The 18272-nt window shown below is 37.7% G+C and overlaps 1 protein-coding gene across 5 annotated transcripts in view; it reads right to left on the bottom strand.

Moving 5' to 3' along the window:
* Positions 1-878: 878 nt before the first annotated feature.
* The window catches only part of SEC23IP (SEC23 interacting protein), a gene marked incomplete at both ends in the record, with an annotated part of 36625 nt that continues 19231 nt past the window's right edge, over positions 879-18272 (bottom strand). For 2 of the 5 annotated variants that reach the window (XM_079717892.1, XM_079717888.1), the window contains 11 exons: positions 879-960; positions 1812-1974; positions 2657-2842; positions 4004-4106; positions 4492-4647; positions 8960-9154; positions 13518-13613; positions 14971-15123; positions 15521-15639; positions 16007-16215; positions 17442-17583. In XM_079717892.1, the coding sequence (XP_079574018.1) occupies positions 879-960; positions 1812-1974; positions 2657-2842; positions 4004-4106; positions 4492-4647; positions 8960-9154; positions 13518-13613; positions 14971-15123; positions 15521-15639; positions 16007-16215; positions 17442-17583 (1604 nt within the window). The remainder of the gene's footprint in view (positions 961-1811; positions 1975-2656; positions 2843-4003; positions 4107-4491; positions 4648-8959; positions 9155-13517; positions 13614-14970; positions 15124-15520; positions 15640-16006; positions 16216-17441; positions 17584-18272) is intronic. The other 3 variants (XM_079717889.1, XM_079717890.1, XM_079717891.1) reach the window with 3 other exon arrangements.

Raw genomic sequence — 18272 nt, 5'->3', positions numbered from 1 at the left:
CTTCTCTAAGAAAATCCTACTAAAAGTGGTTACCTCTCCAAAACAGAAGGTGAAGACTGCACTTATCATTTATGATTAAAAAACCAAAAAGTGCCAGGAACTACTTTTGATTTCAGCAATCTAGAGCTCACCACTTTGCATTTCACTCTATCAAAGGCTATAAAAGTTCTAACTTTTTTAAAAACACATTATCTATTTTTTGAAGTGATGTATAATCTAGTGAGGAAAAACTGGCATCAGTTGCCTCAGGAGAACAGTCAGGTTACAGAGTGTGGCCAACTTGCAGGTTGGTTTATGCATTATAGGTTTAACCCCCTTCTCTATTCCTTCCCTCGATAATGACTGGGAATGCTTAAAATAAAACCTTTACAATCTTTCAAGCAGTTTGGGGTTGAGGGGGGACATGGGACATGTGACACAGGCTTAGTCAACAGGCATGAGTAAATTTTTGGAGATGCTTCTGTTTTCCTAATTAAGATAGATATATATAACCAATACCACCCTTTCTCACCTTCTTCATGCCCCGAACACAGATGTGATATCTAGAACTACGGGAGCTACCTAATAACCACAAGGCAACAAGAGCCAACAGGCAGGTGAAAAGATGCAAATGATCTAGTGACATCATTCAATAGATGAACCCTTCCTGTTATGTATGAAAAATAAACCTCTGTTTTTTTAAGGTATTGTGAGTTTGGTTCCTTAATGTCTCTATTCTGAATTTTTTAAAAAAAAGAAAGAAAGAAAAACACTCAGAGGAAACAGAAAAAAGAAAAAATTATAGTCAACATCAACTCCATAAAAAAGGCTTCAGAATGAAACATTCAGAATTTATACACACAATAAAGATAAACTCACACAGTGAAGCTGAAGTCCAATCAATGCTGGGGCTGTTCTGGACTAATGCTCATTGTTCGATAAATTTCTTTAAGTAATAACAGGGCAGTATCTTCAGATTCCCTATTACAAAGAAAAGCACATTTACTTAAGAGATAATTAGAAATTAACCTCTAGGACTTCCCTGGTGGCGTAGTGGTTAAGAATCTGCCTGCCAATTCAGGGGACATGGGTTCGAGCCCTGGTCCGGGAAGATCCCACATGCTGTGGAGCAACTCAGCCTGTGCACCACAACTACTGAGCCTGTGCTCTAGAGCCCGTGAGCCACAACTACTGGGCCCGCGTGCCACAATTACTGAAGCCCGCGTGCCTAGAGCCTGTGTTCCACAACAAGAGAAGCCACCACAATGAGAAGCCCACGCACACCAACGAAGAGTAGCCCCCACTCTCCGCAACTAGAGAAAGCCCACAGGCAGCAATGAAGATGCAGCCAAAAATTAATTAATTAATTAATTATTTTAAAAAAGAAAGAATTTAACCTCTATGCATAAAGATGGAGAATGCAGCTTTGTTTCTATTCAATTCTACCTAAGAAGGGCAAATGAAAATAAAGTAGTGTAATCTCAGAGCTGTCCTTAAAAACTGGATGAATACCAATCAGCTCCAAAATAGCTGTGCCGCAGTTCTCCTTGGTGACGGAGGATACACAAAAGGATGGCTTTCAAAGTCCCTACCATTCCCATTCTTTGAAAGGCATCCCTGCCAAAACGGTGTGCAAGTACCAAAGGCCTTTGGTCAAAGGCAGATGACATGCTGCCATCTTGTGGATAACTAAACTAAAGGGGGAAAATACTGATTTTGAATATATGGGCATTCAAATTGCAAATGGTAAATCAGCAAGAACCTCACTAAAACTGCTGTATGTGCTGCAACGTGAAGCCCACATGAATGTTATCCAAGATGAAAATACTTACCAATAGCATAAGTGACTCTGAAGAGCGAAAAGATATTCATTAAAACTCTCTATTGGCTTTTCTTGAAGAACATAGTCAATTCGGCGGCCTCCGTTTAACATTCCAACCTTTCCTAAGTAGTCCTCATCCTTGGAAAAATCTGGACTTTCAACAGTCTTTTCTGCTAGAATTTAAACCATTTCAATATCAAAGTCAATCACTTAATCATTATCCTTTGACTTTAGCTGACCTTCTGGGCTCAAGAGAATATTGCTTGACACACGTAGCAACCTGGGGAACTACCAGGCTCACTTCCCATTCCTCCAAAGAGCCAGGGGAAGAGGGGCTGGTTCCCCGAGAGAGAGGAGAAAGAGCCAACGAGCCGACAGAAGTTTTGAAGAAAAGGGGTGAGAGAGCGTTGTAGAAAGAAAGGAAATAGAATTAGAATCTGAAAGAATCAAAAACATCATGGCACAACGACCTGACATTACGTGTACAGTCTACAACGACACAGTACAGTCAGACATAGTACCGGGAGAACATTTCTCACAGGGGGTCATTCAGATGCCTGAATACTAACTTAGTTCTCAACTCTGACATTCCACTCTGGCCTTATGCATCTCAACAAAATTTTAAGCCTGCAGAGTAAAAAGTTCAGCAACTATGAGCCCAAAACCTAGTAAAAAAAAAAAAAAAAAGGATGACATGCATTTTGAAGTACAGTTTATCCTAACTGATTTTCCTTTATAGGAAGAGCCTCTACATTTCAGCAAAAAAGACTACAATGGAAAACCGTCATCAAATAATTTATGTGTGCTATGTTCACAAATATTTGTACTGGAAAATGCCTCAAATGTCAAATTTACCTTCAACTACTTGCTTTTCTTCTTCTTCTTTGATTTGATTGGCTACCTTCTCCAATTCTTCTTGCAGCTGAGTTGAAGAGGTATGAGCACGGGCAAACTCATTTAATGTCTGCCAAGCACTTTTCAGAGAGCTAATGAAACCCTGCTTCAAATCAGATCCCATACGAGACAGACTTTCTTTCAACTCTAAAGAGATTAAGATGACATATCAAGTTATTAGTTACTGGGTTAAATTCTGCACCACAAAACTTAAAACAAAAGTTAGACTATTCTCAGACAGGATAAGACCTCTTACTCTTCTCTTAAATGTCAAATATATGGAGTTTCTCAGCCAAGAACTTCCAACGTATTAAAATGTTTTGAGGAGTCTTATTCTGTCATTTTTTTTAACAACTAAACTTGATCCAGCCTAAACCTATACATTTCCTCTCTCCAAAAAAAAAGGAGTTCAAATACCATAAAAATGTAATAAGTACATTTATGTGCTTTTTTTTTTTTTACTATAAGTTAAAAAATGGGCCCACAAGGTTAAAAAGATGATTGTTTTTCTAATACGTATTGGTGAAATGGTTTTGAGAATTTGAGATTCTGATATAACCACAATTTAAACTTCTAATTTAAAAATGAAGAAACTCCTGCCCCTTCAGCTTTTCTGTTTTTGTCTAATAAAAAATATATGAATTCATAGCCTTAGCGTATCAAATTTCTCATTTAACTTCAAAAGAATTAATTGTGTTTATAAAGCATGGTGCAACGTTAGAAAAAAAAGAAAGGTATTTAAAATAAGAGGGCATGATGACTGTTCCTTCTTTTAAACCTATGGATAAGAAGTACTATACACCATTAATAGGCATAAAGAAACCTAAACCCTACTTGGAATTATTATCAATCCATTTTGTTTAATGAATTTCTTTAATAGGAAAAGTTTGTTTAGTTAGCAAGGAAAAAACAGCTTGCTTGACTTATCATCAAATTTTTATTTCTTGATGGTTTGGTCATTAGTTCAAAAGTTACTTTGCTTCCCAATTCCAAAAACTATAACCAAATTCTATCAAAATCTATGCACCTCATCACTTTATTAGCAACTTTCTCCATTCCTTATTATGTCAACAATTAGAATGTTATCAAGGAGAAATCATTAAGGAGAAGGAACTCATTCATAACTTTACAGCTCCTGCAAATAATTAGTAAACATGTTCTGAACAATGGAGGCATTTAAATAAATAAGAACTTAGTGTTAAAATTTTCATAACTCATTACCAATGACAGGAAGGACACAATTCATTACAAATGACAGATTACAAAATGACAGGAAGGAAACAAGTTTTTATAGTATTTGCTTTTTACCTAAATGAAGTCTTTTTCTGCCTTTGTGATGTGGAATGAGAACTGCTTTTAGGTCCAAATCTGGTACAATCATAGGTTCTAATCTATATGCCACCGGATCAAGCTATAAATAGAAGAATTAGAAATCTATGAAAAGCTGTTTTGAGTTATATACCTTAGTTGAGTGAGAAAACAGGTATCTGGCAAACCAGAGATTTTGATTTTCTTTTCACACCTTATTCAAATACTGGTAATTATAAGAAGACTTTCAAGTCTGCGGGTAAAATTACTTGGCAAGCAAAGCAAGAAAATTATTTCCTTGAACAAAGGCTTTTTGGTAGAAAAGTTTATCGGAAGGTATCAGACTGTATTTTTTAGGTCAGAGAGCTGAGTTGTACAAAAGCAAAATCAGTATTAATTCCTAAGAAATAAGGATCTGAGAATCTATTAGGATAAAGAGGACTGGTGCTTCGTCTTCTTCAAAATAGAAGTAAACGCAGTTCACTCACTGGATGATAAATATTGAAGAACCCTTTGCAGGTAGGAAGCCTGTAGTTCTCATCTATACTATCCACTCCTCGAATAGTGAGAAACATACCAATTGGAGATCCCAAGGCAAAGAAAATCTCTGGTTCAAAGTCTAAGGAGCTGTAAACAACAGAAACCTAGAAAGGATCAGAAAACAATGAAAGATGGTCATTCCAATGTCATGTAATACAAAATTCAAAAGTTCAAACTGGAACTGCACTTAATTAAAAGCGTCCCAAAATAGATGATGCCCCTCAAGGTGTGGCTTACAGCGCTGATAACCAGTCATGGACAGCTGCTGCTAGCTGCAAAGGACCAAAAAATTTCCTTTTGAAATCTTTACATACTAATACATCCTCTGACTATACTTTTACTTACTGTATAAAGAAGTAAGAAGTAAGTAAAAGGCATAAAATATATAGTGTATGGAAGTATTATATTTATTTTAGTTATAAATGTGGTCAAAACTACAGACTCTAGAATCAAACTGCCTGGGTTTGAATCCTGACTCCACTCCTCACTGTGTGACTGACCCTGGCCAAGTTTCTTAACCTCTCTTGCCTCCACCTCAGTTTCCTCATCTATAAAATGGGGATCATAACAACACCAAACTCATAATGTGGTTGAAAAATAAATAACCTAATCCACATAAAGTGCTTAGCATATTTTAAGCATCCAATGACTGTTACTTCTATTATAACTATCACCCTCATTCACTAGGCATGTTTCTTTCCATTAGAAATGTGAGGGTAAGCTGTGACAAAGTGAGAGAGTGGCATGGACACATATACCCTACCAAACGTAAAATAGATAGCTAGTGGGAAGCAGCCACATAGCACAGGGAGATCAGCTTGGTGCTTTGTGACCACCTAGAGGGGTGGGATAGGGAGGGTGGGAGGGAGGGAGACGCAAGAGGGAAGAGATATGGGAACATATGTGTATATATAACTGATTCACTTTGTTATAAAGCAGAAACTAACACAGCATTGTAAAGCAATTATACTCCAATAAAGATGTTAAAAAAAAAAAAAAAAAGAAATGTGATTTATCCCAAAAGAGCTCTTGTTTGGGGGAAACCTCTCAGATCACTGAGAACTGCCTAGAGTGAGAGAAAGCACCCACATTCGGACAGCACTCTATAATTTACAAAGCTCTTTTGTTTGTTGCTCAGTGACAGAATATGAGTCTTCATCATTTTACTATCCTGAGAATGAAGAACAATGAATGGCATAAACCAAGTGCATGACAGAGGTCCACTGAGAGCGAAGGGCATGGCAGGAACCCTCGTGCCCACTTATCAGACGAAGACAGTGAAGCCCAAATAGGTGATGTCACTTACCCAGGAGCACACGTGAGTGGCAGAATGAGGATTTCTAACTCCAAAACCAATGCTCTTTCTACTAACTAGGCTGCCCTTCTAACAAAGTCTAGACTTCACATCCCTTTGTTTGCCCTTATATTTGCAAATTCAATAGTTTCTGCTACTGATGAGGGCCACAAAATACTCTCAAGATTATGTGTCTTCCCCCAGTTCCAGAAAAAAAAAAAAGAGAAGAAGAAAAAACAAAGTTAAAAAAAATTATAAACTGGAAAAAATATTTACACCAAGGGGCCAATATCCTTAATATATAAATTCTTAACTATCAGTAAGAGAAAAGCAACCCAATACAAAAATAGGTAAACCAGCACCTCACACACACGCAAAAAAGCCTAAAAAATAGGTGATAAAACATCTAACCTCTCTAGTGCTCAAAGAAATACAGTGAGATACAGTTATCAAAGATATAAATGAGTGAGCCATGGCCGCTGAGCCTGCGCGTCCAGAGCCTGTGCTCCGCAAGGGGAGAGGCCACAACACTGAGAGGCCCGCGTACCGCAAAAAAAAAAAAAAAAAAAGATATAAATGAAATACTAAAAAAAAATTTAAATCTATTTTCATGTAAAAAATTATTTCTTTAGAAGAAGTTACACAAGTAAGAATACTACATATTTTTAAAGGAGAAAGATATTATCAGTACTAGTGAGGGAGAGGAGAGAGAGGCAATCTTATAAACTGCCAGCTGGAGTGCAAACTGGCACAACCTTTCCAGGGGCAAGCAGCAATAACATTCTCATGTGCACGTCCTTTGGCCCAGCTATAAATACTTCCAGTTATTTAACTGAAAGAAAGAATAAAAAATGTGCACAGAAAATTGGTTTAAAACTGTTTATCACTGGATTGCTTAAAAGAATGAAAAACTGCCTACATGTCCAACATTATGGGTTAAATGTGTTCCCTCCGAAAGAGAAATATACCAGTACCTCAGACCGTACTTGGAAATAGGGTCTTTACAGCATTACAGTGGGCCCTAAATCCAATATGACTGATGTTATTATAAAAAGGAGAAATTTGGACACAGAGACAGGCATGCACAGGAAAGATGATGTGAAGGCAAAGGGAGTGTGCCATGTGAAGACGGAGGATTGGAGTGATGCACACAGAAGCCAAAGGACGCTAACAACTGCCGGCAAACCAACAGAAGCTAGAAAGAGGCAAGGACGGATGCCTCTATAGGTTTCAGAGGAAGAAGGCCCTGCTGACACCTCAGTCACGGAACTGTGAGACAGTAAGTTTCTGGTGCTTAAGACCACCCAGTTTGTGATACTTTGTTATGGCAGCCTATTATAAAATAGGCTTTGTATTAGATGATTTTGCCCAACTATAGCCTAATGTTAAGTGTTCTGAGCACGTTTAAGGTAGGTGAGGTTAAGCTATGACGTTGGGTAGGTTAGGTATATTAAATGCATTTTTCACTTTGGATATTTTCAATTGACAATAGGTTTATCAGGACATAACCCCATCGTAAGTCAAGGAAGGTATGTATGATGTTCTAGTATTTTCCATTTTTGTTAAAATATGTATGTAAATATATGCTCAAATAAAAGTCTAGAAGGCCTTGTTCAAACTGCTAATGGTGATTAGTCCTGGTTAAGAGAATTTTTTTCCCCTCTTCTTTCGCTTAAATCAGTATTTCTTGGCTTTCTGGCAATGAATGATGCACACTGTGGATTACCACAACAACACTTTGGGTAACAAAGGAGATGGCATGTGACCTAGGCTGGGTCAATCAAACCATGCCCCATTCCCCAGGCAACAAGAATTGGTCCAGAATGGACCTGAGACTCAAGGCGAGGTCAAATAAAATCCCTCCCTAAAAGTTTCCTAACTGGACCTATCAGGGTACATTCCTTTACCTCTTATGGTAATAAAGCTATAAGGAGATGAGCCCAGAGCCACTGACACCCACCACTCCAGGTTCACTGGAAGAGAAGGCCAACTCCCAGGGAGAGGCAGGCGGTGAGAGTGTCCTCATGGCGCGGAGCCCCTGGTTCCACAACTCTGACACTCCAACCTTCACAGGTAGGTGAAGAAATATCTGCCTTTAATTTGCTAGAATCTGTTCAGGTTTGCTCATGTTTAAAAAAAGACATTTTTAAAATGCAAATTTTGGGCTTCCCTCGTGGTGCAGTGGTTAAGAATCCGCCTGCCAATGCAGGGGACACGGGTTCGAGCCCTGGTCCGGGAAGATCCCACGTGCTGTGGAGCGACTAAGCCTGTGCGCCACAACTACTGAGTCTGTGCTCAAGGGCCCGTGTGCCTACAGCCCGTGCTCCGCAACAACAGAAGCCACCACAATGAGAGACCTGCACACCGCAACGAAGAGTAACTCCCGCTCGCCACAACTAGAGAAAACCCATGCGCAGCAACGAAGACCCAACGCAGCCTAAATAAATAAATAAATAGATAGATAGATAGATAGATAAATAAAATGCAAATTTTATGAATGAGTTAGGCTTAAAAGCTTGAACAGGCTATAGCAAACATCCAATAACATTTCCTGCCTTCTTAAATCAGTCATGAACTCACTTAAGAGAATGGAACCATAAAAACAACTATAAATATACTGAAAGTAATATTGTCTAAAAAGATTTTAATACTTTTAGCCATTGAGAAACAATATATCATTAAATGCAGCATTATCAACTACTTGGTAGGTTTTTACAGGAATATTTCCCCCAGGGAAGAATTATGAGTAATAAAAAACATAAATTGAGGGAATGCAGCAAGCATCTCTCACAGAAGTTTAATTATATCCTGAAAATAATTTTCTAACTATCACCACTTCCATTGCTAGTGGCTAAGACACTAATGCTATAAAATTATGAGGGGTGAAAAAAATTGAATAAGGACAATTTCAAAAGCTAGGTGATATGTTCAGTACACATTCAGTCCCTCATTTCGAACATTATGAAAGAAGCATACAATTTTTATTAAGAGAAATTCAGTTTTCTCCCCCCCACCAAAAAAGACTGTTGAATAAATATTTAAAGAATCTAAAGCTAACCCAAAAAATACAGATATGTGATTCCAACATAAAATACATGGCCCAAGTCAATATGTTAACTTACCTGTCCAGTGCCAACTTCAAAAGACTCATAATCAACGTGCACAGAAGAAACGCAAACTCCGAGTGGGAGTTTCCTCTTGGACTCATTAGATTCTGAGGGAGGAGAAGGCATTTCTTTAGCTTTCTGAGCACTTTCCTCTTGTCCTTTTGTCGAAGCAGCCATCACTGCCTTCTTTTCTGATGCTTTCTTCTGTTCCTGTGAAATACCAAATTTTCATAATAGAACTGAGGGGAAAAAAGTTATCAGCTATCACTATGAAGTATCTATATCAATATTAAGGAATGATTAGTAATTTCTTAGGCATAATAATGGTATTGTGATTATGAGGGAAATGTCCTTTTAGACATACATACTAAATATTTAAGGAAAAAAATACCATGATGCCTATAATCTACTTTAAAATTCTTAAGAAAAAGAAAATTAAGAACAAAAGCAAAATGTGGCAAAACAGCTACAGTTAAATCTAAATATTTGCTATTAGTATATTCTTTGCTCTCCACTTTTCTATGTAATTTAAAATTTTACTAAAGTTTTTAAAAATGCCAACTTCTTCCTTTGTGATCTCAACTTTAGCCAAATAATTTAGAAGTACTTTATATAACTGTAAAATATATACTTCCTATAAAGACGTGTAACTTAAGAGAAATTTATTCATTCAACATCTTTACACCATTATGTCTACACGGAGCCACTGACAAATTTTCCTCAAAAGCATTCTGGGAAGAACAGATAAACACATTGTGGTACATTCATACAATGGAATAACTATTTAGAAATAAAAAGGAGTAAACTGCAAATAAAACAACAATTATATGAATTTCAAAAACACTATTTTGAAAAAAAGAAGCTAGATACAAAGGAGTGTACAGTGTTGGTTCCATTTATATAAACTTCTAGAACAGGCAAAACTATCCCATAGTGATCAAATTCAGAATAGTAGTTGTATGGGAGGGGGAGTGGACCAGAAAGAAGCATGAGAGAACTATCTGAGTGACAGAAATGTTCTAGTTCTTGTTTTAGCTGGTGATTACACATGCGCAAAAATTGTCAAAACTTACTGTAGTGAATACTCAAGATCTATGCATTTCATAAATAAGTAAAGAAAATCTTTGGGAGCATCTACAGAACAGGCGTACCTCTGTAGTAATGAGATAAAATCTGCTCGGGTGGGTTTGTGATCACACCCTGATACAGCAGCAACAATGTCAGGGGAATGTGAACAACCATCATGGTGGATTCACGGGTTTCACTGGCCCTCATTCCCCAAGCTGTGAATGACTGTGTTAAGTCTCTGTTTAAATAGCTATTGACAGGAAATTCCCTGGTGGTCCAGTGGTTAGGGCTTGGCGCTTTCACTGCTGTGGTCCTGAGTTCAATCCCTGGTTGGGGAACTAAGATCCCACAAGCCTCATGGCGCAGCCAAAAATTAAATAATTAATTTTTTAAAAAAAGAACAGCTACTGACAGTGCCTAAACAAAACAGCTGGCCAAACTGGTCTTGTCTATTAATAAATTCCAAACACCAGGAAACCTGGAAACAAGTCCAGTTGGTTAATTCAAAGGCAATACAGAATAAAGAAAACTCTCCACCAGCCAGCTGGGAACCGATTCCACCGTTAAAGTCTTGGAAGGCTTCATTATCTCTGCCCTTTGGAGGAACCACAAGATTAAACCTAAAACCCAAAATGAAGAACATGTTCAAGGTTCTTCAGTTTAAATTTGCTTTCTCACTTGGAAGTACCTCCCATTATACTCACAGAACTTAACAATCTAAATTGCTAAGAGAGCTGTCTAAACAGATCCTAAACTGTCCTACTGCAAACTGCTGTTCTGTTTCCCCTCCTAGACACATGCAATAACTTTAAAACAAAGTGAGCCAAAATACACATACTTGAGTATCAATATTCCCAGCACTAAAAATTATTCCTTTTCAAAGGAAAATGAATAAGATGGTTTTCAAAGGGGAAAGAAAAGCTCAGGTCACAAATATTTGACCTCTTTATTAAAATAACAGGCTAACTAACTTTGGTTCCATTATTTCGGTTACACTAAATCAATAGGACGCACCATTTTATCTTATTATTGATCTGGCAGCACCTTGTTAACTAGGAATAACAGAGCAATCAATGGCAACACGGCTGAGAAAGTTTCATGGTTCATCCAGAGGCAATTATTTTTGAGTTTAAAAAATAAGATGACTTTATAGTTTTACTCCTTTCAAAACATTCTTAAAATGCCATTACTTATATATCCAAGCTACTACAGGAGCCAAACCAGGCTCCTTCTAGAGATTTTTCAAGAACTATAGAATACTTTTCTACTTTTTTTCCTTTTATTTACAAAATAAAATCAGGGACAGATGTAGGACCTGGAAACATAGCTTCTCATTTGTTCTTTTTGTGTTTTTACAGGCCTGTGCTTCACTGATGTGCACATGGAGATGTACATGTTCACACTTGGAGAACACAGCCTGGTGGAAAGGAACACTAGCACGCTTGTGTCCTGGTTTTGGTGTGACCACTGTGCTCACCAGAGATGTTGCTTCTCAACTCAATCTTCATTGTTGCCTTCAATCAACCATCAAAAACACTATTCTGTGTCTAAAATGTGTTTTGAGTTGCACCTTTCTTTTCCATTTCCTATTACAACCCTATCATCTCTCAATCAGTCACTGCATAATTTCAGTGACTAGGCCCGGAGATTCCTAACAGCCTCTAGCTTCATCCCCTTCCAACTCCATCCCCGCACTGTAACCAAGTGAACTCCCTAAAACACCAGCCCAGTCATGGAACTGCCCTCATTGCTCCACTGACCTACAGCAGTGGTTCTCACACCATGTCCCCTTAGAACTGAACCAGTGGCTTACACTGCTGCTAAAAATGTGGCCCAGTTCACACACACACACACAAAATTAACATAAAATTCAAGTTGATAATAGAATTGTCTCAACTTTAAGATTTGCTCCAATTGTTTTTTTCCTTTAGTACTCCGTTATCAGCCAGTAGGCCCTAGCCAACAGCAAAAGACAGCAAATATTAATGGAAAAACCAGGAAGGAATCAATACGTCTAAAAAATCATTATAAGCACATTTGCTCATGGTTGAAATTTTATAATGTGGCTTACAGCACATAGTTTTAAATTTTAACATTTCTGAAGTAAAAATTAAACTTTAGACTAAACAGATGATTTGGTGCTAAATCATAATTTGTGATAATAATTAGTAAGTAAGTAAACATTTCATGATGTTAGTTTAAAAGCACCATGACTTTCACAGCCATAAAAACGTGTCTGAGGACCACTCCCTCATAACTGAAATCTGCCACATCTGCCATTCGGGCCTTCGGGACCCTGTGCTCTACCTTATTCTCAGCTCAACTGCTGTTTCCGCTGCAGAAAAACACTTGCCCACTCCCGGAAGCCCATTTCCCCTGGCCCTACCCTTCCTTCAAGCTCAAGTACCAACACCTTGGAGAAGTCTTCTCTCACCAGCCCCAGCCCCTTCTCTCCCGGGCAGGCCTCACCTGGCTCTGACAGCACAAGCAGCACTGATGCATCATCTGTGGTCAAATCTCTCCCCCTAACTAGACAGCATACCCTCAGTTCATCTCCAAATCCCAAGAACTCAGCACATGCCTGATCCAAAAGATATATTCATAAAATGCAGAACTCAATTGCTTAAGCTAATCATAACAAATCAGTCCTATGACTTTACAGTCATATTACATATAAAGAAGTGGCATATGTTAAGTTCCAAAGAAGTAACACAAATTAAAGAACCACCGAAGTTCAAAAGGAAGGATCAACGAAGACCATGTTAATACAATAAAAATAAAACAGCCACCCTAAGTGCTACCTAATTTTTCTAAGTATACAGAAAATCTCTGTAAAGTTAACTTAACGAAAATTAAACGAGTTATTCCCAATAGTTTTATTCTTTTGAAATGTTTTCTAGTTGCCGCTATTATTGCTCTGATTTGGATTGTTGACTTTTGCTTTTTGGTTATTAATTAATGAAATGTATCCGTGTTCCTTCTTATCTCTAGATGGTGAGAAGGACTGGGAAGAGAGAAAATGCGCTAACATTTATTGGATGATAAGCTACACATGCTTCATCCTCACTGCAATCCTATAAGGAAGGCATTGTCACTCCCGTTTTATAAATGAAGGAAACCATGGACCAGAAAAGTTAAGCAGATTGCTCATGATATGTAATTAATAAGTGGTTGAACTGGGAATCAGGGTGACCAAGTCATCTTTTTGTCCAGGACTTACCCAGTTGTTGCACTGGGAAATTCCCAAATACCAATTCTAAGGCTGAAAGTCCTTCATCCCGGAATTTGCTCAGCCCCAGGAAAACCAGGAATTGGCATTTAATTGGAATTTGAATCCAGTTCTGGCTGACTCCCAAGTCAGGCCTTCCATCAACTCCATTACTGTGCCCTTGGGCAGGGAGCACAGTAGCTGACCTAACCATGATGGTATTAACAAAAACTTCCAAAATATAAACAAGCTAGTCACAGATGAGTTTTTTCTTTTAGGTGCAGAGATGAACTTTACCAGTTTGACTGCTTTATGTTTTACGAAGTTAGCTATCTTCTTCCTGGGTCCAAGGGGTATCCCCATTTCCTTCAGGTCATCCACTGTACACATAAGCTTTAAAAGAAAACAAACAAGCACATTAATTAGTCAATCTAATGATACATGAACTGAAATTTAAAAAAAGGAAATTATGAAAAGAAACCATATCATCTAAGGCAACTGAATATCCAATTTGTTTAATTTCTTTTTTTTGCGGTACATGGGCCTCTCACTGTTGTGGCCTCTCCCGTTGCGGAGCACAGGCTCCAGACGCGCAGGCTCAGAGACCATGGCTCATGGGCCCAGCCACTCCGCGGCATGTGGGATCTTCCTGGACCGGGGCACGAACCCGTGTCCCCTGCATCAGCAGGCGGACTCTCAACCACTGCGCCACCAGGGAAGCCCCATTCTTTTAATTTTTAACAGAAAATACATGCGTGTTGTACAGAATTCTTTCCTCATACACAGGAAAAACAATTTTAGATAAAAATGAATCAAACTATCATCAGTACCTATTTCCCCTCATCCTGACCACATGTTAATATCAAACCCTTAATATTCTTGCCAAACTAATAGGTTAAAAAAACCTCACTGCACTTTTTTGTTTTAATTATTTATTTATTTATTTTTGGCTGCATTGGGTCTTTGTTTCTGCGCACGGGCTTTCTCTAGTTGCGGCGAGCGGGGGCTGCTCTTCGTTGTGGTGTGCGGGCTTTTCATTGCGGTGGCTCCTCTCGCTGCGGAGCACGGGCTCTAGGCACGAGGGCCTCAGTAGCCGCGGTGCACGGGCCCAGCAGTTGTGGCTCGCGGGCTCCAGAGAGCAGGCTCAGCAGTTGCGGTGCATGGGCCCAGCCACTACACGGCATGCAGGATCCTCCCAGACTAGGGCTCAAACCCGTGTCCCCTGCATTGGCAGGCTGATTCTTAACCACTGCGCCACCAGGGAAGTCCCTCACTGCACTTTTAATTTATATTTCTCTTAAGAGTTTTCATATGATAAGAAGTCATTTGCTATTTTCTTTTCTGAAAATCATCTGTTCATATTCTTTGCCTATTTTCCTATTGTGTTGATGGTCTTTGTGTAACTAACTTATAGAAACTTTGAATAATAAGAAAATAAGCCCTTTGTTTATAATGTGTCTTGCAAACAGTCTTCTTAACCTATTTTTGGCCTTTAGATGTTGTTTATGCCATCCCCTGCTATGCAATTCTTTTTCCTTTATGGCTTCTGGGTTTTATGTCATACTTAGAAAAGCCTTCCCAGATTATTAAAAAAAGTTCTCCTGTTTTTTTTCAATTTTTTAAAAATGTTTTAAGTCTCTGCCTTATCTGAATGCATTGTGATGTAAAAGTGTTTAAACCTTATTAATTTTCAATCTCATACACAGGAAAAACAATTTTAGACAAAAATGAATCAAACTATCATCAGTACCAGAGATTCCATATCAATCTTTTCCTTTTCAAAAGTGCTAATGTATTCAGAGAGGCTAAGTGCTTCCAGAGTTTCTTGCAAAGTCAAGACTTCTTCATTTTCAACATCAAGGTCACAAGACTCATCCAACATCAGCTTTGGCTCTTCAGGTATCTTTTAAAAAAAAGTTGGGAGAACATTACAAAGTTCCCATAAAATGTCTTCTGATCTATGGAAAAATCTTAATTCTGTCCTATACACAAATCATAATTTTTGGCAGTTTGCTATCCAAAGTTTGAATATTCTGAAAAAGTATATAAACTTAGTAAATCACGCATGCTCCCATTTCCTACAATAATTTATTTTACTTCACATTTTTTAAAGAAACCATAAACTGTCTCTCACATTTAAATTTATAATACATAAGGAAGACGAGTGAGAAACTCAAATAATGAGCTCTATGATTCCACTGCACTCCTAAAGCTCAGGGTATTTTGTTACATAGAATCAGTTCAGATTGTGGAAAACTCTTCAGCTCCAACTCTTAATCTAGAGGTCAATTGGGCCATACCTGCTTTTCCTGAAAATGTGGCTGCTTCACAACTCCATTAGCAACAGCTAAAGGCTCAGGAGACTTTGATAAATTCAAATTTTTTTGATTAGACAGGATGTCAAACAATATCAAAGAACCTTAAAAAAAAAAAAAAGAAGGATTTTGCTTTATAATGTACTAGGTGCTTTTATAACACTAAATAAATTCTCCTCCTTTTTTTTGTTCAAAGTCCCAAGCGGAAGTCACATAAAGTTAGATGTTAATCAAGATCTGATAATCAATATTCTTGTTTTACCAAGTAGTAGAATAAATTAAAATATAAAGCATTCCTAGGTAACATGAAAGGCAAATAAGGCAGAATGTAAACTCAAAGCATTTATTTCTACCCTTTATAAAACTTAAAATCTATAATTCTAAATCTTGAACTAACAATGTCACCCACATTGAAAGCAGTGATGACTCAACAAAAATTGTATTTAAAATGTGGATATTTGGAAGTTTTACCTAAACTGTGACCAGCAACAGAGACCCCTCCTTTGAAGTCTGGATTCCGACTCATGAAGAGTGCATACAGACGGTTTATCTCCAACCCCACTTTCTCCACAATCCTCTGACAGTAGATGGGGCTATTGTAAAATAAAATGTCTAGCAAGGTTTCATTAGTAAAGTGACGAAACCGACCAATACTTGGTAAAGTGATTTTCTTAATATTCCTGTTTAGAAAGAAAAAGAAGTACGTTTAGTCAGTAAGCACCTTAAATTTATCGGTTTTTAAAAGTTTCAATTTTGAATCCTGAAAATACACTAAGTAAAAAAAGATCCCACAGACTAATTATGAGTTGATTTTATAGACAGTTACTGTAAACAAATCAAGATAAACCAAAAAAGTTCTCATTTGTGCCTATAACTATACTATGAACTTGGGGATTCTCTGAAGTTATCATATAAAATAAGGCCAAAGCGAAGATTTTTAATTCATTTTTAAAGAGGAACACCTACTCTTCCATTTTTCTTCCAGTTTACTGGAAATCAGGATACCTGACAAAAATTGTGGGTGGCCAGGACAATAGAGAATGTAGCAAGAAGTAAAAAAGGAGCTTAATGGAATGAAAATCCTGATTTGAGAATGGCCATACTTCAGGAATACCCACAGACAGAGAAAACACTCCCGTAACAGGGCCTCACATGGAGAGAATAGAATGCTTGTAGGGTTAGTTTTATTAAAGCATGTGCCCTGAAACATCATGACGTTCACTAAAATCCAAGTATGTCATTAGCCCTGTGTCCCCAGGATAAATATTTTCTAAATCTGTCCTTCCCAACTGGAAGCATTCCAAACTGAGTGGAGGCATTTTTAGTTGTCACAGTGCCTGGTAAGTGCTGCTGGCATTTAGACTAAGGATATTAAATGGCCTACAATACACACAATAGTCTTACATGACACAGAATTGTCCTGCCAGAAGAGTCTCCACTGAGAAACAATAATCTACATCAGTGGTTCTCAACCAGGGGCGATTTTATCCCCAGGGGACATCTGGCAATGACTAGATACATTTTTGGTTGTTAAATTAAGGGTAAGGTCACACCATTCTTATCTAGAGGGTAGAAGCCAAGGATGCTGCTAAACATCCTATAGTGTACAGGACAGCCCCATGTGTGAACCACTATAGATTAGTATTTTAAAACCAGCTTAAGTTTCTTAGATTCTCTTAAATATTTACAATAGGAATACACACATACATATGTACATATATACGTGCATGTGCACACACACACAAAGTAGCACATAAACTTAACAGTGTTTAATCATATGTCAGAGCAAGTATATAAAGTCTTTAAGTGTATTTGTTGAAGTCATAATAAACTACTTTATATTATAGTTTAAAATTTGAATCTAAGTTTGACTAATCTGAAAACCAAGCTATCAAAATCCACAAACCTGTCAACACCTGTGGCATCCCCACCCAAGGAACTATGCCAATGAACCGGAAGGAATTCCACTCTGCTTACTTTCCGATCATCTAAAGATTTCTTGAAATGTGTCTGCAGCAATTTGAGAGAAACCACCCTAAAATCATCCACTTAAAAAAAAAAAATCAGGGAAGACAAATTAGCTTGATTAAATTTTACTAGCTTGATTAAGTAGTTAGCAATTACCTCATTTATGCCAGTATTTTTTATAATACAAACTTTTCAAGAAAAAAAAAATTGACAAAATTAGTCCAAAAAAGAAAAAAACCCAACCTTTCAGAAGTTCTTGTTCATGTTTCATTATTTTACAGGAATATATAAATGACTGAAAAACATTAGCTCAACTACCACTACTGGGAGGCAGAGATACACTGTGGGTAGACTCTGGAATCAAATTACCTGCTCCAGAACCTACAGACTGTGACACAGGAGAGGTTAACTCATCCTCTGGGCCTCAGTTCCTCACCTAATAGTAAAGATTAACAGTAACAGCACCTATACCCCAAAGGGTTATTGTGAGGGTTAAATGATACAACTCATGCAAGATACTTGGTACATACCAAGTATTCAATAAATATGAACTATTACTACAAACATAAAAATAAAACTTCCAAAATTTAAGTAAACCAGGCAGAGTCACAGTTCCTTTAAACAACTTCTCACAACTAATTCACCATAAATCAGTTCAACGCACAGGTGTTCCTAGTGGGTGGAAGTGCTCAGGCAGAGGCTGTCAAAAAGGCTAAATTATTTCCAAGATCCCTTCTAATTCTTCACAATCTAGGATTTTATGAGTTAT

The sequence above is a fragment of the Hyperoodon ampullatus genome, assembly GCF_949752795.1.
Source record: "Hyperoodon ampullatus genome assembly, chromosome: 1".
In the NCBI taxonomy this organism is placed as follows: Eukaryota; Metazoa; Chordata; class Mammalia; order Artiodactyla; family Ziphiidae; genus Hyperoodon; species Hyperoodon ampullatus.
Note: the sequence above shows the minus strand (reverse complement) of the source record. Positions and strands in the feature narration are given on the sequence as shown.